This window comes from Galeopterus variegatus, unplaced genomic scaffold, assembly GCF_000696425.1.
Source record: "Galeopterus variegatus unplaced genomic scaffold, G_variegatus-3.0.2 Scaffold4212, whole genome shotgun sequence".
NCBI classification, from domain to species: domain Eukaryota; kingdom Metazoa; phylum Chordata; class Mammalia; order Dermoptera; family Cynocephalidae; genus Galeopterus; species Galeopterus variegatus.
In genome coordinates, this window is record NW_007730323.1 from 13666 (window position 1) to 37792 (window position 24127).

The following is a 24127-nucleotide window of genomic DNA, read 5'->3' on the forward strand; positions in this document are numbered from 1 at the left end:
AAAGGATTCAAGTCATACAAAGTATGTTCTCTGACCACAATGAAATTAATTAATATCAGAAAAAATCTCTAGAAAATCCCCAAATATTTGGAAACCGAGAACACACCTAAATAATCCATGGGTCAAAGAAGAAATCAAAAGGGAAGGTAGAAAGTACTTTGAACACTGAAAATGAAAACACAACATATCAGAATTTGTGGGATGTTAGTAAATTAATACCTAAAAAATTTACAGCACTGAATTTCTATATTACAAAATAAACATCTCAAATCAGTGACCTCAGCTTCTAACTTAAGTATCCAGAAAAAAGAGCAAAGTAAACCCAAAGCAAGGAGAAAAAAAGGAAATAATAAGGAGCATACTTACTCAATTTAAATAAGTGAAAACTTCTGGGCTTGGAGTTTTCTTTGTGGGAAGCTTTTAAACTACAAATTCAATTTCTGTGAAATAGAAAACAAAAAGACAATTTTAAAACATCAATAAACTAAAGCTGGAGAAGATGGATAAAGCTGATAAACTTCTAGCCTGTCTGATTGGAGAAAAAAGGGAAATGATAAAAATTACTAATAGCAAGAATAAGAGAGGTGACATCATTGCAGATTCTACAGACACAAAAAAGACAATGTAATATTATAAACAACTTTATGCAAATACATTTGACAACTTGAACAAAGTTGGCTAATTCTTTGAGTGAACCAAAATACTAAAGCTTACTTCTGAAGAAATATGTAACTTGAATAGCCCCATGTCTATTAAAGAAATTAAAACTGTAGTTTAAAACCTTCCCACAGGGCCAGCCCCGTGGCGCACTCGGGAGAGTGCGGCGCTGGGAGTGCAGTGACGCTCCCACCACAGGTTCGGATCCTATATAGGACTGGCCGGTGGTGCGCTCACTGGCTGAGCGCGGTGTGGGCGACGCCACACCAAGGGTTGTGATCCCCTTACCGGTCACGAAAAAGACAAAAAATGGTGTGGGCGACGCCACACCAAGGGTTGTGATCCCCTTACTGGTCACGAAAAAGACAAAAAAAAAAGTGCTGAAGTTTATCAACGGAGTAACAGAAATGCTAGTGAGCACAGACACTCAGGATAAGCACATAGAGAATAGAAGAAAATTCCCAGCCTCTCTCACCCCATCCTCCATCCAGGAGCAGCAGAAACCCAGGAGGAATTTCTGCGTGCAGAGGACAGGTAAGCAAGAGCAGGTGCTTGAGTGCTGAATTTTACCAAATTTTTAATAATGAAGAATTAAGACCAATTCTTCTCAAACTATTCCAAAATATCAAAGCACAGAGTATTCTTCCAAACTGATTCTACAAGGCCAACATAACCTGGATATCAAAATCAGACAAAGACACAAAGACATTACAAAAATAAAAAACAAAAAAACTACAAGCCAACATTCCTCATGAACACAAATGTAGAAATTATGAACAAAATTTTAGGACAAAGACATTACAAAAATAAAAAACTACAAGCCAACATTCCTCATGAACACAAATGTAGAAATTATGAACAAAATTTTAGAAATCAAATCCAACAATACATAGAAAAGATAACATATCAGGACCAAGCAGGGTTTATTACAGAAATGCAGGTTTGGTTTAACAATAAAAATTTTGTTGAAAAATAAAATTAAAAGATAATATGAATCTTTCCATGAACTTTTTGAAAACCCTTCATATTAATAAACTAAAAAAGAAAAAATATATTGTCTTCCCAAAAGATGTATCAAAGGCATTTGACAAAATCCATCATACATTCCTGATACAAACTCTCAGCAAACTAGAAATATAAAATAACATCCTCAATCTGATAAAGGGCATCAACTAAAAAACTACACCTAACATTATACTTAATGGTGAAAGACTGAATGCTTTACAGTAATGATTGGGAAAAAGACAAAGATTTCTGCTTTCAGGATTTCTACTGAACGTTGTACTGGAGTTCCAGCCAGTGCAATAAGGCAGGCAGAGGAAAAAAGGGCATCCAGATTGGAAAGGAAGAAGTAAAGTTGATCACATATGTAGCATATTTGATAGAGTCTACAAAAAAATGTTACTAGAACTGACAAGTGAATTTAACAAGGTTGCAAGATACAAAATCAATGTACAAAACTCAACTGTATGTCTATATATTACCAACAAACAATCAAAATTAATATGAAGGAAAAATAGATTAACAGTAGCATCAAAAATATGAAATAGGAATAAATCTGTCAAAAGTTATGAAAATATCTGCAAAATATTGAAAATAACTACAAAATATTGCTGAGAGAAATTAAGGAAGATCTAAATAAATGGAGAAATATATTGTGTTCATGGATCAGAAGACTCAATATCACTCCAAAATGTCAATTTTCCCCAAGTTAACCTACAGATTCAAATCAGTCCCAATCAAAATCCCAGCAGGTTTTTTCATAGAAATTGACAAGCTGATTCAACAATTCATACGGAAATGCAATGGACCTATAATAACCAATGGACCTGTAATAACCAAAACAAAAATAACACTGGAGGTCTCAAACTACTTGATTTCAAGCCTTATTATAAAGCTAGAGTAATCAAAAGTGTGGCATTGGCCTAAAAAGAGACAAGTAGATCAATGGAAAAATAGAGGGGCCAGAAATAGACCCACACATATATAGATAACTGATTTTTGACAAAAATTAAAGGAAATTCAGAGAAAGAAATGGTGCTAAACTATTAAATGTCAACATGCAAAAAAAGGGCTGGCCAGTTAGCTCAGTCGGTTAGAGTGCAGTGCTGTAATACCAAGGTCAAGGGTTCGGATCCCTGTAGCTGCCGAAAACAAAACAAATACACACAAAAAAAACTTTGACCCAAATCTTAGAGTATGTATCTAAAAATTAACTCAAGATGAATCATAGGCCAAAACGTAAAACCTAAAACTTCTACACGAAAAAGATATAAGAAAATCTTGGTAACCTTAGGTTAGGCAAAGACTTCTTATGTATGATACCAAAAGCATGATCCATAAAAGAACCAAATGATAAAATGTATTTCATCAAAACTTAAAACTGCTGCTCTTCAAAAATCACTGTTAAGAGAAAGAAAACCAAAGCCGCAATATATTTGCAAAGTATATATCTTATAAAAGACTTGTGTCTATAATGCGCAAAAGACTTGTAATATATACAGATGGCATATAAGCACATGAAAAAATGTTGAATATTATTAATCATTAGGAAATGCAAATTAAAATAACAGTGAGATACACAGTGAGTTGGTAAGGGATGTGGAGGAACTGGAAATCTCATGCATGCTGATGCTAATGCAAAATGGTACGGCCACTCTGAAAAAGAATATGGCAGTTTCTGAAAACATTAAACACACCTACCTTAAGATAGGAAAAATAGGATATGTCTACATAAAGACTTGTATACAAATATTAACAGCTTTATTTGTAGAAGTAAAATACTGGAAATAACCCAATGCCCGTCAGCTGATAAATGGATAAGAAAATTGTGGTATATACATACAATGGGATATTATTCAGCAACAAAAATGAGTGAACTATTGATACTGGTACACACACAGCACTGTAGGTAAATCTCAAAATAATAATGTTCAAAGAAGTCTGACAAAAAAAGGAGTGCATTCTGTATGATTCCATTTAAATAAATCTCTCAAAAATGCAAACTAACCTCTAGCAACAGCAGATCAGTGGTGGGGGAAGGGGGAGAAATTACCAAGGGGCAGGAGGAAACTTTTGGAGTTGATAAATGTGCTCACTGTTTTTATTGTGGTGATAGCTTCACAGCATATACATTTGACAAACTTTATCAAATTATATACTTTAAATATTTGCTGTTTATTATATGTCAGTTATACCTCAATAAAGCTGTTTTTAAAAAAGTACCCACACTCACTGCTTGGGAAGGCTGGACAGAAACAGGGACCCCCCTTTTTCTCCTTACAGGTATATTAGGATCTCATTCATCCATCTCTAAGATGTGTTAATATATCCGAAGAGGATCTTGGGCTGAGAAAGGAAGCACTCTTCTTCAACCATCATTTCAGCCATCCACCATTTTCTCAAACCTGTCCCTTTCCCCTGACATCTCAACGCAAGTCACATGTCTCATTGGTCTCAATCCTTCTCCCAGCTCCTCCTCATTTCCCAAGATTTTCCCATGGACATAGCAACAGCGAGATCCTTTTCTACGCTGATGCGCCCCACCTCCCCCAGTTTCAGGTCCTTCTTCTCACCCTGATTCTTTGGCCACAATGAGAAGGATTGTACTGGCAAACGAACTTTTTATAAAGAGACCCTGTGCCCTTTCTAAATGGCAAAGTAGATGAAAATCCAGTTTTCCAGCAATTCAGGGAGTAATCGCTGGGCATCACTTGTTCACAGGACAGCGGTTCTCAAAGTGTGGGCCCAGGACCAGTAGTATCAGGATCACCTGAGAATCTGGGCTCCCACCCCAGACCTATTGAATCAGAAACTCTCCGGGTGAAGGGCAGCAATCAGTATTCTGACAAGGTCTCCAGGTGATTCTGATGCACGCCCCTGCTCTGGGCTAGGGAGAAAAAAAAGAGAGGACAAGAAGAAAGTTCGAATGGAAGCACACCTGCAAATCAGATCAAAGGATGGGGGAGGGGTGGTTATAAAAAAAGGTAACTAATGAAGACCTCATTATGTAGTCAGAGAACCTACCCTGCCCCAGAGAGCTTTCCCGAAAGATAATGCATTCCGACATTCACCTCAAGAACGGGCAGACAGGGGAGCAAAGGGTTCTGTCGCTGGCCAAGCAGGTTCCTCACCAAGGCTCTGCTGGGGGCAGCTTCGCGGACTTTCAGGGGTTAATTCTCCGCAACCCTCCCCACCAATTTTTTCGTCTCGCGCATGCGCGATGATGCGCCATAGAGCTGAGCAATACTCCCAGATTCCTAGAGCGGACAGGGCGATGGCGGGTTCGCCGGGTGAGAGGCTTGACAGAGGTCGGGAGACCACGTGGAGGTACGCGTGATGTCGGTCCACGGAAGGCCGCGGAATCCGGGGTGATCTCGCTTAACGAGAGGCCTCGCAGCGCCACCAGGAAGCCGTTTCTCGAGTCCATGAAGCGTCAAGGCCGCGGCTCGCTCCCGGGCACGGAGAGCTGTCGGTGCTTGCCCTGGTGTGCTGCTGGTGACGGCTCAGCCCTCGCCAGGCCTTGGGTCCGACTGCGTGCACGCAGAAACTGGGGGCGGGTGGAATCACGAAGCGGAGACGCATCCACACGAATCAGCCGACCGTACCGGGAAAGAGAAACCTGAATTTGTGAGTGTTGGAGGAAGAGAAGGAGGGAAAGAAAGATCATGATGATCGAGCAGTAGTGTCATTTTTGTATAGGAGAATAAGTGTGAACCACTAGGACAAATTATAAAATTCCCTCCTCTGTGTCATCTTTCTGGTTGTACCCCTATTTCGGTAGCATTAACCCCCAATTTTGTTTGTGTGTCCAAGAAGGGTAATGTCTGACTTCTGGATGGTGACGGACGAAGCTTAATAAATTCTGAGTGAAAAGGGCTTGGTAATTAAATTAGATTTTTTCCTCCTTTCCTTCTTTTATATCTAGGGGATGTTTCTGGTAGTCTTGTCTCAGAAATTACATCTCTAGTCTGCACAATGATTTCCTTCGAAGCCCAGCAGTGCCCAGTTGCCTCTAGGACTCAAACCCTTACATGGAAGAGAAAAACTTGCAGAGGAAATGGTAATTCTCCAGTTGGTCCCTGAGGTGTCCAGTTGCAGCCCATGGAGATCCAGTTCAATTATGAATCTCAAGAACACCACGTTCTGTTGGGTAAGAAGCTATGTATTGTATCCTTCTTAGAGGTTTGGGGAGGGGGTGTGCCACTCTATGCTAGTGTTTTCAAATGGTGTAGTTATTCTTCATTGCCAACACCATCACTCTCTTAGGCAATACCACCTCTTTAGTGCTCTAAGCATAGTCACATGGCTTATTTAGAATTCCAGCAACCACATTCTCATGCAGTTCCCTCCTCTCTTTTTTTAAGACTCTAAAGTCATCCATTTTTCTCTTTATAATCACCTTATTACTAATCAGTCAGTGTCTGGTACTTCCCCCTTAAAATCTTTTCAAGTCATCTTTCTCATCTACTATAGGGGCATAGTTAAAAGTTTTGGAGTCTGACAACCTGGAATGCAAATACCAACTTTGTCACTTACTAGCTTCAGTAAGTTATATATTTTATGATTCTGTTTCTTCACTCTATACATGTATAATAATTCATACCTTGAAGGTTATTTTGAGAATTGTGTTTGTCTATTACTCCAGAATAAAGGACCCCAAAACTTAGTGATGTAAAACATCAAACACTTTTAAACCATGTTATCTTTTATGGTTTTGTAGGTCATCAAATTGAGCTGGGTTCAGCCGGGCAGTTTTTTTTCTTTTGTTCTTGTCTGATGTCACTCATGTAGTTATATAGTGGCTCTACTGGAGCCTGGGTCAAAGATGCTCTCAATCATGTCTGACTGGTGGTGCTATCTATATCTCCAGCAGGCTAGCCTGACTTTTTCACTGGGCAGCTAGTTTCCGAAGTCAGAGAGAGGGCAAGCTCTCTAGTACATAAGCTTGTTTCTTACCTATGTTTGTGTTACATCTGTTAATGATTTATTGACCAAAGTAAGTCACATGACCAGTTCCAGAGTCATTGTGGAAGGGAATTACACAAGGATATAGACACTGAAAGACAGGATTCACTGGAGTCCATTACCCAAATAACAAATACCACAAACACTATATGAGATCTTGTTATGTAAAGCTCTGAGCACAGACATGGCTCATAGTAAACTCTTTATAAATAGTAGCCACTATTATTTTAGTAAGATCATTTTGATCCTGACTTTGTTCAGATGTTCTGCAGGGTCTCGTCTCCACATCATATGTTACTTTTTGGTTTTGGTCCTCCTGTTGCTGCTTGTTTTGCCTGTGAAATTCACCTTCCATTGTACCTTTCCTTCATTCTAGATCTTCTGCTTCATTTATTTTATTTCTTTTATTTTGTTTTTCTCACCTGTATTTAGAATTTTTCCTTCCTTAAGAATCTATTCTAGGTGGTTCTCATTTTCAAGACTGCCCATGAACACACTGGTACATATTTTCTCTTCACAGTAAAGTCCTATTATTTGAATGTTTAAAAAAAAAATCTATTCTAAGGCATTTAGCTTTCATCTTTACTGAGAATCACTGCAGAATTGGTCCTTCTCATTGCAGTTTTACATAAATTGATATACTTATTCCATGTGTTTATGTCTCTTAGACTGTGTATAAAATCATATTTTTTATTAAAGAGTAATACAATTATACTAAAGTCCATTTGTAGTAGTGTAGAAGAACACAAAACAGAAAATTTAACCTACAACTTCACAATCTAAAAATAGTCACTGCTGGGCCGGCCTGTGGCTCACTCGGGAGAGTGCGGTGCTGATAACACCAAGGCCCCGGGTTCGGATCCCATATAGGGATGGCTGGTTTGCTCACTGGCTGAGCGTGGTGCTGACAACACCAAGCCAAGGGTTAAGATCCCCTTACCGGTCATCTTTTTAAAAAAATAAAAATAAAAATAAAAATAAAAATAGTCACTGCTAACATTAATGTATCCTTCAAATCATTTAACTAATTGCACAAATATTTATTGTTGATAACTGTTTATGAATTAATAAGATCATAGCTTATTATTACTAGATATATAATATTATCATTAGTTATTGAGGATGTACTCTGTGTCAGGCACTGTTCTAACAGTTAACGGAACTGACAAAGCCTTTATCCTCAAATAACTTACATTCTAGTAGGGGAAACAGAAAATAAATAAATGTACATTATGTTATAAGATAATGATAATGGTCATAGAGAAATTAAACTAGGATGTATCAGTTGGGATTCTAGCAGGAAACAGATGGTTCATTCCAGTGGGGTAATTCAAAGTTTCATGATGAATATGGTCAGGAATACAGAAATCAACAAGGGGTGGAGAGCTGCATTGGGGCAAACAACAATGTGGAGAAGTTACTACCTTTAGGCCTTAAGTGACAAGAGGAGAGATTGATTACCAAATCCTCAGGTGTGCAGCTGTAAGATAGAGGCACCCAATAGGAGCTCTAGCCTGTGCTAAAAGAAGCACAGTTACTTCCAACTCTTGCCTAGCAACAAGGGAGCCAGGATGTAGGGTGAGCAACTCATCCCCATTTGCCAGGGATTTAGCACTGATAGTCCCACATCCCAATAATCCCCTCAGTTTTGGGCTGACCAAGATAGTTGGTCACTCTATTATTCTCCCACTTTTGTCCAAATCTAATTACAGCCCAGAGAGAATAGAACCCCAGGTAATACAGTCCATCAATATCGACATTCCAGGGCACAGAGCAGGGTAGAGAATAGACCTGGAGGGGTGAAAGGAGAATGTTCATTACAGTCCGCCCCTTTTATTCTACAATATCCATTTTTGTCCTTTGCTCAGATTATTATGTTCCCAACACAGCAGAAAAACAAAGTCCCTTAAGCTATCATTTCATTGCAGGTTGACATAAAATTAAGTAAAACTCCCACCTGAAACCTAGAATTTAACTACTATTAGTGCTCTTCATATAAGGTAGTAAGGAAAAGTGGAAAAGACATAATTAACATAAAACATAATTGCTACAGTTTTTGCTGTTCTTAAAGCCTAAGTTGATAATCATAACTATCTCTTTCCATCACCCATTTCATATCTCCCTCACCTTCTGCCAGCATCTCAGTAACAGAGAGTTCTTTACCTAGTTGAGTGATATAAACCTTCTTTCCTGGATAATCTGAGTCCTTGGTAATTCTCTTTCAGGCTACTATAGTATACCATTAACAGGCCTGTTAGACATGAGAGAACTAAGAGGCACCCCAGTAAATCCTCTGAGTTCCAGACATATTCTTTCTTGCCCTTAATATGTAGCAACAACCAGCTCCCCATTGGTAATTGGGATCAGTCATTCTGGCCAGTAGAGTGACCCCTTCTGTACCTGTTGGCTTCACAGCATGAGAATCCCAAAATGGCCAGGAGGTAGTCTCACATTCAAATTTAACATTCAATTTATTCCATGGTGGAAGCATTTCTCCTTTAAGCACTAGAATCCCAAACTCACCAAGCCCAACATTATAGGCACAGGAAGCCAAAATAATACAAGTGAATTACTAGGTATATAGTGAGAGAAGCCAGTCTTGCTATTCCTCCACCCTCAGTTCCTATACCTATGAACGTATTCTGGCCATTGGAAAGACAAAACTGTTTGTTGTTCTTTGGTTTAAGGCTTATATTGCATCCTGTATGACAGCACCCCAAACTTACAGGGCGTTGTTGCCCAGCAGGCACCATAATTGAGTCTTCGGTAGATCATTCCATCATTATCTCAGTCCTCTTCTGGGTGATGGGAATATGGTAAGACACATGAAATACATGTATATGAGCTTACTACTGTACTTCCATCCCTGTAAAATGAATTCTTTGGAGGCAGTATTGCAGAGAATACCATGGCAATAAACATAGCATTATCTTAAGTCAATGCTGATTTGTATCTGTACTATGTATTTAATCCTTTGAAAAGAAATTGCTACCCTTTTCATGATAGAAGTGGTCCATTGTGATGAATCTGCCCCCAGTGGCTGGCTGGTTCCTCTCCAGGGAATGGTACTTTATTAGGGGCCTAGTGTTGGTCTTGGCTGTTGACTGCCTGGGGATATAGCAGTAGTGATGCTATAGCATGTCAGTCTTGATGAGGGGAGGTCCATATTGTTGAGCCCGTATATAGACTCTGTCCCTGCTGCCATGACTATTTTGTACATGAGTCCATTGGATAAGCATTGTAAAAGAGGCTAATTGACATTCATAATATGGATTATCATGTCCATCTGATTGAGAGGCTTCTCCATAGTGAATGCCCTTTGGTGATGATTCACATGGGACACAAATATATTCACGTTCTTTATCCATTCCAGAAGGTCCATCCTCAAACTCTTCCCCCAGGATCCTTGTTTCTAGTCTTCCAATTTTGTTCTTTTCAGGTAACTAACTAACCAGATAATCCATTAGTCAATATCTACTGATTCATGATCACCCATGAATCAATATATACATGTATCTTAGACTGTGTTACCTTTCCTGAAAAGGAGACAACCAGATATATACCTGAAATACTGCCCACTGAGAAGATTTGCCTTCACCAATGTGTTTGAGGCCACCCCTGAGTAGGGGTGTAAGTGAAAACTATTTGCTTTTGACTGGTGCCCACACACTGGGCAGGCCTATCTGTTATCCAGTTCTTTAATTGTTCCTCATCTATTAACTGGCCATAGAGAATTTCCATGAGGCCACAAATATAGGTTGAGGGAGAGGAAGTGAAGCAAGAAGAATAGGTACTGAGATCCAAGTCACTTGCACATGGAATTTACTTCTCTTCTAAACTTGCTTTTACAATGGGATTTTGGTTTGTATTTCCAATTTTATGAATTAGTGGATCAAATAACAACCAGTACACAATTAGCAGTTGGTAATGTATAGTCATTTGATGCTCTGTGATCAAGCATTAAGTCTCTATCAGTGCCCAACAGTAAGCCAGGGTGTTTTTCACATAGAAAATTGTTGTTGGCAAAAGAGGGTATAGACTTACTCCACTGTGTGTCTCTTATGGAGGCTTCTACGAGACTCTGTACAATGTCCCTGACTACCACAGTCACTTCCAATACCATTGGTTATCCTGGATAATAAGGTCATGTGACAGAACAGCTTGCATTGCAGCCTGGACCTGCTGCAGAGCCTTTTTTTTTTTTTTTTCGTTGAGTCTCACTCAAAAGTAGCAACCTTACAGGTCAAAAATTGTTCCTTTTAGCACATTGAACTGTGGTATCTGTTGCCTCAGAAATCATGGGTGAATCTTCTGAATGTAATGCTGAACAAAAAAAGCAAGTCACAAAATATATGTGACAAGCCTTGTACCTCTCTGAGGTGGTAACATTTGGGTAGAGCTATAAATGAAAGTGAGGAAAGAAGCCGTATGATTATATGAGAGAAGAGTGTTCCAGGCAGAGGGAGTACCAAATGCCAGAGGCCCCTATATGTAGCAGAAACAGAGTGAGCCTGGGGTAGACAGGTAATAGGGATGGCAGTGGAATGAAATGAGGGCAGAGAGGAAGAAAGGGACCAGATCACATGGAAGGAAGCTTATAAGCCATAGTAAGGACTTGGAATTTTATTCCCAGTATAATGGGAAGACATTGGAGGTCTTCATACAGGATAATGACAGAGATCATGCTGCCTGGTGTGTGGAAAATAGGAGAAAGGTAAGTTAGGGAGAAGAAAGCAAGTGTTTAAAGAAGAGAGTAATCAACTATTCATATAAATCTTGGATAAGACTGAGAATTGACCATTCAACATAGAGTTTATTAGGGACCTTAGTGAGTGTGGCTTTGATGGAATTAAGGACATAAAAGCCTGATTACAATGGATTAAAAAGCGGATAGACTTATTGTTGGTTAGAACATAGAGCAATATGAACTCTTACACACTCCTGATGGAAGTATGAATTGGTTCAATCACTTTGGAAATATGTGGTTGAAGACCCAAACAATTCTAGATGATGTAAACTTAACTCTAAGTTTATATAACCTAGGGAAACACTTGCATTTGTGCACCAAGATAGATATACAAACATATTCATGTCAGCACTGTTTGTAATAGCAAAATGTTATTGTTCATTGAAGGAGAATGGGTAAATAAATTGTGGTGTAGTCACACTATAGTAGTGAACATAAATGGACCACAGCTACGCACATTGTCACTCATGGGCGAAGCTTCCAAACGTGTTGAGCAAAGAAAGCACATCACAGAATACATGTGGTATAATTCCACAAATGGATAAAGTTAAAAAACATCCTGTATTAATCTACGAGGGCTACCATAACAAAATACCACAGACTGGGTGACTTAAACAACAGAAATTTATTTTCTTACAATTCTGGAGCCTAGAAGTCCAAGATCAAAGGGCCAGAAGCGTTGGTTTGTCTTGAGACCTTTCTTTCTGGCTTGTACATGGCTCTTTTCTCTGTGTGCATGCATCCCTAGTGTCTCTTGCTCTTCTCATAAGGATACCAGTCCCATTGGTTTAAGGCCTATGACCTAGGACCCATGACCTATGACCTCATTTAACCTTTATTACCTTCTTAAGGGTCCCATCTCCAAATATAGTCACATTGGGGGTTAGAACTTCAACATAGGAGTTGGTGGTGGGGGAGAGAATGCCATTCAGTTCATAACACATGCAAAACCAAACAATATTTTCTTGAAAACAAAGACACTTGGTAAAGCTCTGAAGAAAAGCCAGAAAAGGATAAACACAAAATTTAGCATAGTGATTACAAGGGTAGGTAGGGAAAGAGGCTGGAGGGAGACAGGATCAGGGAAGCATGCACAGGGGAATTCTAGGGTGTTGGAAATTTTCTTGTAATTTTTTTTTCTTAAGCTGAATGGAAGGTTCAAGTTCACTTTTTGCATTATCATGATTATTCATTTCTTTAAATTGTACGTATTTATACATATATAGGTATATGTACATGTCACCTCTCCCACGGTGACAGAGACACAAAGGATTACTCAAAGCCCATTTCTTCTGAGCACTGAGAGGCCCCAAAGGAGTTAATTTCTGGGAACCCTTAAGAGAGAGGCATTCTTCCTCAGAAAATAACCCAGAACTAGGACTTTCTCTCAGTATTTATTCTCCAGGCCAGAAAGTTACAGAAAAGGAACATAGGTCATTACAAAAAGAACAGTAAGATAATTGTCATGACAACAATCATTAGGTATAGCTGCACCAAGAACTTCTGCCCTTAGAGCCAACAATTTTGCTGTGTTACAATTCTTTATCTACAACAGAGACTTTAGCCTGGGGAAAGGATAATTGTCATGACAACAATCATTAGGTATAGCTGCACCAAGAACTTCTGCCCTTAGAGCCAACAATTTTGCTGTGTTACAGTTCTTTATCTACAACAGAGACTTTAGCCTGGGGAAAGTTTTCTGTCTTTCGCAAGCTTAACATTTCTATATGCAATTCTAAAAAGTTAGGCTATACCTGAAACTACAGGGCTTTGGAAGCTAGGCCCTGCGAAATACATTTGCTTTATTATTGTTAGTACCCTGCACATGTACATATATTTTTTCTGTGCATAAAATATACTCAATGAATTAAAAACATAATGAGAAAATATATAAAGTTTATCAAGAATTTCTATAAAGGGAAACAGAAATGAAGCCATAGAAGGATGGAATGTAAGGTCAAGGATTTTTGTGTTGTTCAAGTATATGCTTATTGATTTTTATCAAATCTACTTTAATGAAGTATAATTTGCAGACAATAAAATGTACCTCTTTTAATTGTGCATTGAGATGAGTTTTGACACATTTATACACCCATGTTCACTACCCTCACAATCAGAACATAGAAACTTTATATCAACCCCCCCCAAAAAATTTCCTTTTGCCCCATACTAATCCCTTCCTACCCCTAGGCAACCATTGATATACTGTCACTGTATATTTGACTTGGCTTCTTTAACATTTTGTGTAAATGGAATCATACCTTTATGCCTGCCTTCTTTATTTCAACATAATGTTTGTGAGATTCACCTGTATTGTTGCTTTATCAGTAATTTATTCTTTTATTACTGCTGAGTAGTATTCCATTGTGTGGCTCTGTCAAAATTTGTTTATTCACCTGCTGATGGACATTTGTATTGTTTTCATTTTTGGCTGTTTTATTACTAAAACTGCTCTGAACATTTGTGTACAAGTCTTTGTGTAGACATGTTTTCATTTCTCTTAGGCAAATACCTGCAAGTAGAATTGTTGGGTTTTGTGGTAAGATTATGTTTAACTTTATAAAAAGCTACCAGAATTTTCTAAAGTAGCTATACCATTTTGCATTTGCATCAGCAATGTATGAGAGTTCCAGTTGCTCCACACCCTTGTCAACCATTTAACCATTAATGATGTTAGCTGTAGTATCAGTCTTTTCAATTTTAGCCATTCTAATGGGTATTTACCAGTAGTTCCTTGTGGTTTAACTTTGTATTTCCCTGATTTTTGATAAGTAGTGATGTTGAGCATTTTGTCATGTGCTTATTGACTATTCATATAACTTCTTTTATGAACTATTATAATATTTTACTCTTTTCATTGAGCTATGTTCTTATTTTTGAGTTGTAAACCTTCTTTATATATTCTGGATACAAGTCCTTTGTCATATATATGTTTTGTGAATATTTTCTCCCAGTCTGTGGCTTGGCTTTTTTTCTTAGTGATGTCTTTGAACACAGTGATTTATAATTTTCATGAAGTTTAATTTATTTTTTTATTTTATGATTGATGTTTTTGGTGTCCTATCTAGAATCCTGGCCTCCTCCCAAGTCAAGAAGGTGGCCATCTATGCTTTCTTCTAGAAGTTTTATAGTTTTAGCTTTTCTGTATAGATTTATGGACATTTCTAGTTAATCTTTGTGTATAGTGTGAGGAAAAAGTCAGGGTTCATTTTTGTCATTAAGATATACAGTTCTATAAAGTTTGAAATCAGGTAGTGTAACTTCTCCATTTTTGTTCTTTTTCAAAATTGTTTAGATTCTTCTGTGCCTTTCTACATAAGGTTTAGAATCAGTGTGTCAAATTTTACAAAAAAGCCTTTTATGATTTTGACTGGGGTTGCATTGAATCTATAGATCAATTTGGGGAGAATTATCATCAATACCAACAATATTAATCATTCTATCCATAAATAATGATATATATTTCTGTTTATTAGGTCTTTACTTTTCTCAGCAGTATTTTGAAGTTTTTATTATGGAGATATTGAACATATTTTGTTGAATTTGTAAGTATTTCATTTTTGGGTGCAATTGAAAAAAATGTTTTAAATTTTGGGTTCTGATTGTTCATTGCTTGTATACATAGATACAGTTGGTGTTTATATATTGCTCTAATAAACTCATTTACAAGTTCTAATGTCTTTTTTGAGTTAGCTTAGGGATTTTCTATATATGTGATTGTGTAGTCTCTAAGTAAAGAAGATTTGACTTTTTTCTTTCCTATTTGTATGCCTTAATTATTTTTCATCCCTTATTGCATTGGCTACAAATGTTGAATAGAAGTGGTGCAATGTTTAATAGAAGTGATAAGAGTGGGTATCTTTGCCTTGCTTTCTTGTTCCTAGGAGAAAAGCATTCAATATTTAACCATTAACTGTGTTAGCTGTAGGGGAGGGTTGCTTGTATAAGAGTAGTCAGTCAATTTACAAATAACATAATTAATGTTTGGGTTTAAATGTACCAGCTTCTCATTTTGTTTTCTTTATTCGTTGTGTATTCCATCTTCTGTTTCTTTTTTCTTTTTGTGTCTAATTTTACATTTTCAAGTTTTTAAAAATTTTTTCTTTGTATTAGCTTATTGCTTATACATTCTTTTATTGGTTTTTTTTGTTGTGTGTGTGTGTGTGTGTGTGTGTGTGTTTTGCAGCTGGCTGGTATGGGGATTCAAACCCTTGACCCTGGTGTCACCAGCACCACATTCTAATCCTTTTATTGTTATATAAATGGTTATGTCATCACAACCTTTCTTAAATGTGTTTCTGTGAGAGAATTAAGCCCCAGTATCCTAAGGCATTCATTGTAAGTTATGCATTAATGTCTCTCTTATACATCTATTATAGTTTTAACTATGTACTATCTTTGAGCAAATTTAGAAAATAGTCACTCAAATCATTTTCTATTTATTCTCTTTTGGAACTTTGGTTGGAAAAGGCTGCCTTAGAAATTATAATATACACACTGGATTTATTACAGTTTATTTCAATTTACTACTTTTAGGACAGTGCAAAGACCTTATAATACTTTAGTTCTACTTACCCCACTCCTCTTGTGCTATTTTTGCCATATGTTTTAATTCCATAAACTCCACAAGACACTCATAGTGCTTTAATTATTCAATACACATTTAGATTTATCCAGATACTTTACTTTTTCCAGTGTTCTGCATTACCTTGCTTGCATCTGGGATATTTTTTCTTCTTGAAGACTTCCCTTTAGTATTTCTTTTTGTGCAGGTCTGCTGGCGAAAATCTTTCCTGGTTTTTGTTTAACTGAAAACATCTTTATTTTAACTTTCTTTAAGGCATTTGCTCTTATTATGCAATTCTAGGTTGGTCATTAATTTTCCTTCAGCACTTGAAAGATGGCATTCCATTATCTTCTGGTTTCCATTATTTTTATTGAAGTTAGTGTTGAGGGATAATTTTCCATGGGATATTGTGTTTCTACACATCTTACAAGCAGAGGCATTGACTACCTTTGTTTTGGACTATTTTTCAAGAATGCTGTATGGCACGCAGCCTTTGCATATAGTGATAGTGTCTCCCTCTGAAGCAGAGGACATTCATGTTTAGTGCCCATTATAAAACATTTGGGTGTCCTAGGCTCAGAGCACCTCTCCTGTGACAACTTATTACATGTGTCACCCAGTGGGAATTGGGATTCAGGAACTAAGACAAATGCTACTCTTCTGTCTACTGCTATTTCTGTGAGTAATAAAATGTCCTTTGTCTCATCTTGGAGTCTCATGTCTTCTGTCAGTGGCTATGAAACTGTGGTAGACCAACTTGTTAGCTTGCAAGTAGGGTAAGAATCCTAGATTTTTCATAGTTTTTGATAGTTTTGGTGACAAAGATAGATGCTAACACAGACATGGCTTTCTGGAAGAGGAAGCATGAGGGCCTTACAGGCTCTTTAACAGGATTTGCAGGAAGTCCATGGGAATCAGTAGCAAACATGTTGACTAAATTATGTGGTCAACTGAGCAATAAGTGTTTCCATTTTATTGCCTGATAATGAGTAGGAATTGGGGAGGTGGTTTCAGGCCAAATCCAGGAAGCATGTTCAAAGACAGCTGTCCAAATGGTGCCCTAATTGTTAATAAATCTCCTCCAGGGGAACTTGCTCACCTATTTAGTGGTCAGCCTCAGGTTCATCCCATTGTAACAACTAATAATTAAGATACACCCTGAGTGGATGGAAGTTTCTACCCCCTTTCAGACAACAGTTACAGAGACATGTACCTACACTGAGCATGAAAGGAGGGAAATTTGTGATCACTATGGACAGAAGCCAAGTGAATTGTTAGAACTTGGGTTGGTTTGCTTCAGTGGGGTGCCTAATGCTTAAGGAAGAATGGAAATGATGGGTTGTCTTACTACTTCAGCCCCTTCTATAGTCTGTCATGCTAACTTTAGATCCATTTGGATGACAGTAAAAGTCCTCACAGTTCTTTTGCAGTGGATCCAAGGTGTGATAGAGAAACTTTGGCACTCTGGGAGAGAGGAGCACTTCCCTCAGAATAGACAAAACTCCTGTGGGGAACCATGGATGAGGCATTAACTAGCATCCAGGCTTTTACAGCTCAAGATGGGATTTACATTGCTGATGAAGATGACCAGCTTTCTATGGAGAATTAGATACATTCTCAAGAGTCAGTCCTGCCTCACTGGAAAAGTCTCTTAGTTCTTATATTGAAATCAAGCAAGAATTTAAGAGATGTTATCTTGACAGTGGGGTAGTGAATGCTACCTTTAAAAAGTGTCTACTGTGCAAGTCAAGCTTGAGTCACCCAAGGGGCATAAACCCCACAGCCCCAACCAGAAAACAGCATGGCTGTGATTTTTTAATCAAGAGGTTCCTAAAGCTAAAATATATGATTAGTAATGACACCTTGCCACCTAGTAAGGGCTTTGCTCAGCCAATAACACTAGAAGTTCATTTAGTTGACCTGTGAGCAGCTATCGCACACCACTTGAAACTAAAAGTAAAATACACCTTATTTACTGATGCAGAACCTTTTTCCCCTTCGTGGTCCCTGATTCTGCCAGTTCCTTGTCCTGACTTCAGATGCTTTAAGGAGAAATATGATTAGAGGTGGCATTGAGGTCTTCCTTTCTCTAAGGGGCACTGAAAGCTGTATTCACTGATGTGAATGTGGTAAGATGCTTCAGGAAGGGTAAGGAATCACACTTATGGCTCTGTTATGTACAGGAGCCAGCTCACCATCCTAAATTGTTCCCTGGTGGGAGGAAGCACTTGAATTCACCTAATGGGATTTGGGCAGTAATTTGCAGTGGGAAAAGAGGGCTAACATGACTTGTGGGTGGAACCCTTTGGGCCAACTCAATGTACTATCGTTGCTTGTATATCTAAATGTGTAGTAGGAATTGATGCTGTATTTCAGTATCACTTAAGTACCAGAGAGGATTCTCGCAATTGGAAAGAGTTACATATACAGAAGTGCTGAAAGTCCTTTGGGATGCCTACAATCCTAGTGACTCCTTTGAACTACAGGCTTTGTGACTAGTGATACTGCTAATTGGAGCCTTTGGCAAAGGGAAGAAGCCTCCACTTGGAAGTGCCCCTTGGGGTTTTGTGGTTTTGCCCTTGAAACTAATGTGTGTTGTGTTTTCAGCTCTTCAGACCATTTGCAGTCTGACAGTGGTGAGCCTTTTGTAGTAAATACCACTGCAATGGGCCTGATAGTCAAGGAATTCAATGGAGTCTCCATGTGCCCTACCATCACAGGCATCTGGTATTGTCAAGCATAGGAATGTCTCCTCAAAAGTCAACTCAAAAACAAGTTCTGACTCTATCTCCCTAATCTTTTCCTGGTTCATATGACTTAGTTTGCTCACTGAATATGGCTATTCCCAGAAAAGGATCATGTCTTCTTGGGAAATAACCAGGATAAAAAAGGTGGATGACTAAGTAGATCTGTTTTTGAAAATTCAGGGTTCTGTTCTGACAATTCCTAATGTTTATTTCTTTTGCCTAATGGCAGTCCCTCGCATCCTGGTTGATATACCCTCCCATGGACAGCCTAGCCAAAATGGAGTTTATGGGGTTCAAATTTAATTCTGGTTCAGCTATCTGGATTCTTTTGTTTGATGATATGTTCTAAACTATGAAGATAATGATCACTTAGTTGAGTACTCTTCTCACCAAGTACACTTACAGTGGCCCATACAGACCAAAGTGTGGGACATAATATGAGCGTACTTCAAAAAGTTTATGGAAAGATTTGTACTATCTTTTAATTCTATTTTTCCACAAACTTTTTGAAGTACCCTCATACATATCTGTAAGTTTTATAAAAATTTCATGTCCCTCTTGCATTTGACCCTTCTGGGAGAAAGGTTTGAGTGTGAATAGAAGGTGATTGATAAAAAGATGAAGTTACAGCTGCTAGGATAGGACACATTTGTGTGGCAGTGAAGGGAGAACAACAACCTCAGCACCTGGGAGGGAATACCTTAGATCCCAGGAGGTACAAGGGAAAGAGGAAAATTAATGATCTTTGTCTTTAGAACCAATCCTGGAGCCTTCCTCACAAAAGATAATGCTATGGTACATGTCGCCCAAGTTCCATAAATTTAACTAACTATTGGGTCTGACATCCCCTGTCAGATAGTTCTGCTCATAATATGATCATACCAGTTCATCTTCTTACTGAGATTTCTATTAAAAAAAGCAGAGGATGACCCTAGCTCCTGCACTTCCCATGCAAAACACCTGTCGATATGTCCAGATGTATTTCTTATAGTAAAAGTAGGATAGATTCTTGATTTTTTACCCTTGTCTTACAACCAGTTTTCACAGTGATTTGTATTATCACTTTGTGGTCTTGTATTCGACACTACAGATTGTCATATATACAAATATAGATCTCTCTTATTTCTTAATTCAAGAATTTTATTTACTTTGGTATATTCACTGTTTAAAATAGCTAATACAGGTGATAAGAGTCAAACATTACAAAAGTGTATGCAATAAAAAGTTTCTCAGAATTTTTCATACCCTTGGCCATCTGACTCCCAATTTTCTTCAGATATAATCACTGTTATCATTTTCCTGGGTATTCTTCCTAAAAGCATTCCTGTAACCCTTTTATGGGCAGAACTAGGATGGACCTCCATCTGGGTGAGAATATAAGCTATCATTTTCATAGTAGAATGTCAAGTGTGCAACTTGATTATCTCTTTTGGGAGCCTAGGGATGTTTTCACACAATAAATTTAAATGGTTCTGTGAAAATTCAGTATTAAAGTGATTGGGATCATTGATGTTTATGGCTTTATTGTTTAAGGTGATTAGAACTCAGTACATGCTCCACTTGTGTGTTAACAGTTCATTTTTTACCATTTCTAAAAATTGGTAGACAAGATGCAAACAAAGTTAATTAAAGGGTTTTGTTTTCCTTTTCTTTTCTTCTTTTCTTTTTTTCCATTAATACCATACTTTTAGTCCAAGTAGTTGGGTAGTGCTAGATAAAACCTAACCAGCTTCTTTTCCTTTTTCTAGACTCCTTTACATTGCTTACCTTATAAATGTTAAATAATTGCTTAAGTATCAGCTCTAATTTAGTCACATGTTCCTGATCACAGTGATTAGATTTCAGTATTCCCAGATCTTCTGTGACAAATGTACAGAGCATATCTGATAAGTCACTTCTATAAATGGTTAATGTGATCCATTACTTGTTAATTCTTCCTAGTTTTCCTCTCATAGGGTAATTTTTCAGTGTTTTGGAGCATTCCCATATTGTGATGACATTTTATAGGTAAATACTGACCTGTTGTACCTGAAACTTTCTTACACTATGGAAAACACATTACATTTGAATTTTGTTCATTGTTCCAGATGGTGAAACTAAGACTAGGATTGGAGAGCCAGCTTCAGAGGAGGAAATTACAGTAAAAATTGAACCATTGACTGAAGGATCTGGCAGCCCTAGAGAGGATGTTCTCCAGGATTTTGAAGGCAGAGAATTCTGTGAATTTGGGGATAAATTAAATGAAAAAGATCAGAACTTCCTTAAAAGAAGACAACATAACTGTGATGAATGTGGGCAAAACTTTGCTTGGAGTACAGGCCTTATTAGGCATCAAAGAACCCATTGGGAAAAACCTTATGAATGTGATAAGTGTGGAAAGGCCTTTAGTGTGAGCTCAGCCCTGGTTCTGCATCAGAGAATTCATACTGGAGAAAAACCCTATCCCTGTAACTGGTGCATTAAAAGTTTCAGTCGGAGCTCAGACCTTATTAAACATCAAAGAGTTCACACTGGTGAAAAACCTTATAAATGTGATGAATGTGGGAAAGCCTTCAGTCAGAGCTCAGATCTTATTATACACCAGAGAATCCATACAGGAGAAAAACCCTATCAATGCAATCATTGTAGTAAAAGTTTTAGCCAGCGTTCAGATCTGGTTAAACATCAGAGAATCCACACTGGAGAGAAGCCTTATACATGTAACCAGTGTAACAAACATTTTAGTCAGAGTTCTGATGTTATAAAACATCAAAGAATCCACACTGGGGAGAAACCATATAAATGTGATGTGTGTGGGAAAGCCTTCAGTCAGAGCTCAGATCTTATTCTACATCAGAGAATCCATACTGGAGAGAAACCATATCCATGTAATCAGTGTAGCAAAAGTTTCAGTCAGAACTCTGATCTCATCAAACATCGAAGGATCCATACTGGAGAGAAACCCTATAAATGTAATGAGTGTGGAAAAGCTTTTAATCAGAGCTCAGTCCTTATTCTACATCAAAGAATTCACACTGGAGAGAAACCCTATCCTTGTAATCAATGTAGCAAAACCTTCAGTAGGCTTTCAGATGTTATTAATCATCAACGAATTCACACTGGAGAGAAGCCTTACCCTTGTAATCAGTGCAGTAAGATGTTTAGTCGAAGATCAGATCTTGTTAAACATCATAGAATTCATACAGGTGAGAAACCCTATGAATGTGATGAGTGTGGGAAAACCTTTAGTCAGAGCTCCAACCTTATTCTACATCAGAGAATTCACACTGGAGAGAAACCTTACCCATGTAGTGATTGCACTAAAAGCTTTAGTCGTCGTTCAGATCTTATTAAGCATCAAAGAATACACACTGGTGAGAAACCGTATGCATGCAATCAGTGCAATAAAAGTTTTAGTCAAAGCTCGGACCTCACTAAGCATCAGAGAGTGCACTCTGGTGAAAAGCCCTATCACTGCGATAGTTGTGAGAAAGCCTTCAGTCAGAGTTCTGACCTTATTCTTCATCAGAGAATTCACACTGGAGAAAAACCATATCCATGCACACAGTGCAGCAAAAGTTTCAGTCAGAACTCAGACCTTATCAAACACCAGAGAATCCACACGGGGGAAAAACCATATAAATGTAACGAGTGTGGGAAGGCTTTCAGTCAGTGCTCAGCTCTTAACCTACATCAGAGAATCCACACTGGAGAGAAGCCATATCCATGCGATCAATGTAGTAGAAGTTTTAGTCGGCGCTCTGATCTCATTAACCATCAAAGAATCCACGCTGGTGAAAAGCCATATAAATGTGATGCATGTGGGAAAACTTTCAGCACATGCACAGATCTAATTGAACACCAGAGAATCCACACTGGGGAGCAATCCTACCAGTGTGTTCAGTGCAGCAGAAGTTTTAGCCAACTCTCCAATCTTACTAATCATGAGAAAGTCCATTCCGGGGAAGACAGTCTAAATGCAATGAATGTGGGAAAACCTTTAGTATATACACCGAATTTATTTAGTACCAGAGACACTGTACCACAAAGAAAATCTTATGAATGCTATTGATGAATATGAAAAAGGCTTTAGTCAATGCTCAACTCATACTACATTAAAAAATAAAAACGAAAAACACTGGGGAGAAAACATTGATTCTGTGTTCATAATGAAAGTTTAAATTGTAGCTCAGACATTACTAAAATTAAGAAAAATTTTGAGGAGGAGTCTTGTGAGGTGTGGAAAACTCAATGTGAATGAAATTTTTACTGAATGCCAGTAAGCAACAATAGAAATTCCTGTCTTTGCCATAATGTAAGAAAAGCTCTAGTATTTTATTCAGACATAATGCACGAGAGGTGTGTCATTGTAAGAAATGTATAACAGTATTAATGCAGAATTTATCAAATATTATAAAAATCAGTGTGTGGAGAGCTGTTCAATCAGAACTCAGAAGGAAATGTATTAGTGTTATAATCTCAAATCTTTACTGGACCATAATTACCAATTGCATATCAGAAGTTATTTTAGAGAATTTAAGGAAAACTTAAATACCATCTGTATCTTTAAATGGCATGTATCCTGATATCACACTTATTCCATGACAGCTAGAGATTCCTGCCTTTTGCTAATACTAGATATCTATCTTTAAATTACCTGTGTGTGAACATGGTACACTATTCTGGTATTAAACTTATTAACTAGACAACTACAGGGCCCCGCTTTCTCAGAAGTTTTTTGATTTTTGTTTTGGTCTAGTTTTGGTTTTCCTAGTAAGTGTGAGTTTGTACAATTTTCAAATGTTCACAGCAAATATGGATTTATTTCACTCTCAGTACTGTAGCTTATAAATTTTATTGGTTTGAAATCGCTTCGCTACCATTTAATCACAGCTTCTAAACATGTGAAACAGGATTTTTTTTATGTCAAAGTGTGAAGATTTTTCTATTACTGTTTATCTAGTCATGTACAGACTGAACAAAAATGGTAGTTATGATATTGTGATTTATAATAAATTTATATCTGGTTTTCATCCCTTGGCACAGAGCTCCTAAAACCCTTGGAATTTCCTAGGTGATAAAAGTGGTAAGATGAAAGGAGTGTCTTTTGTTATTCATAACAAGCACCTTTCAACACAGCAGAGTTACTGTTAATAAGTTGACTTTTGGAAAAACCTTAAGAGAACCACAGGATGGGGGGTTGGTTGCCAGGAGAACTCACCATGTGATTAGAGAGTTGGAACTTTCAATCCTACCCCACCTTAACTTCTTGAGAGGAGTGAGGGGCTGGAGATTTAGTTCAATCACCTCTGACCAGTGATTTTTTTTTTTCAAAAGATGACCGGTAAGGGGATCTTAACCCTCGACTTGGTGTTGTCAGCACCACGCTCAGCCAGTGAGCGAACCGGCCATCCCTATATGGGATCCGAACCCGTGGCCTTGGTGTTATCAGCACCGCACTCT

General features: G+C 37.8%; 1 protein-coding gene across 2 annotated transcripts; it reads left to right on the forward strand.

Annotated features, from left to right (window-relative positions):
- The first annotated feature begins 4911 nt into the window (after positions 1–4911).
- LOC103602595 (zinc finger protein 271) lies at positions 4912–23704 on the forward strand. Of its 2 annotated transcripts, none has more exons than XM_008587007.1 (3): positions 4912–4986; positions 5585–5809; positions 20773–23704. In XM_008587007.1, the coding sequence occupies exons 2-3, from the start codon at positions 5761–5763 to the stop codon at positions 22734–22736; spliced, it is 2013 nt and encodes a 670-aa protein (XP_008585229.1). In that variant the 5' UTR covers positions 4912–4986; positions 5585–5760; the 3' UTR covers positions 22737–23704. The 2 variants fall into 2 exon arrangements, with proteins under 2 accessions (XP_008585229.1, XP_008585228.1); XM_008587006.1 differs by having other exon boundaries at positions 4944–5286.
- Positions 23705–24127: the final 423 nt, after the last annotated feature.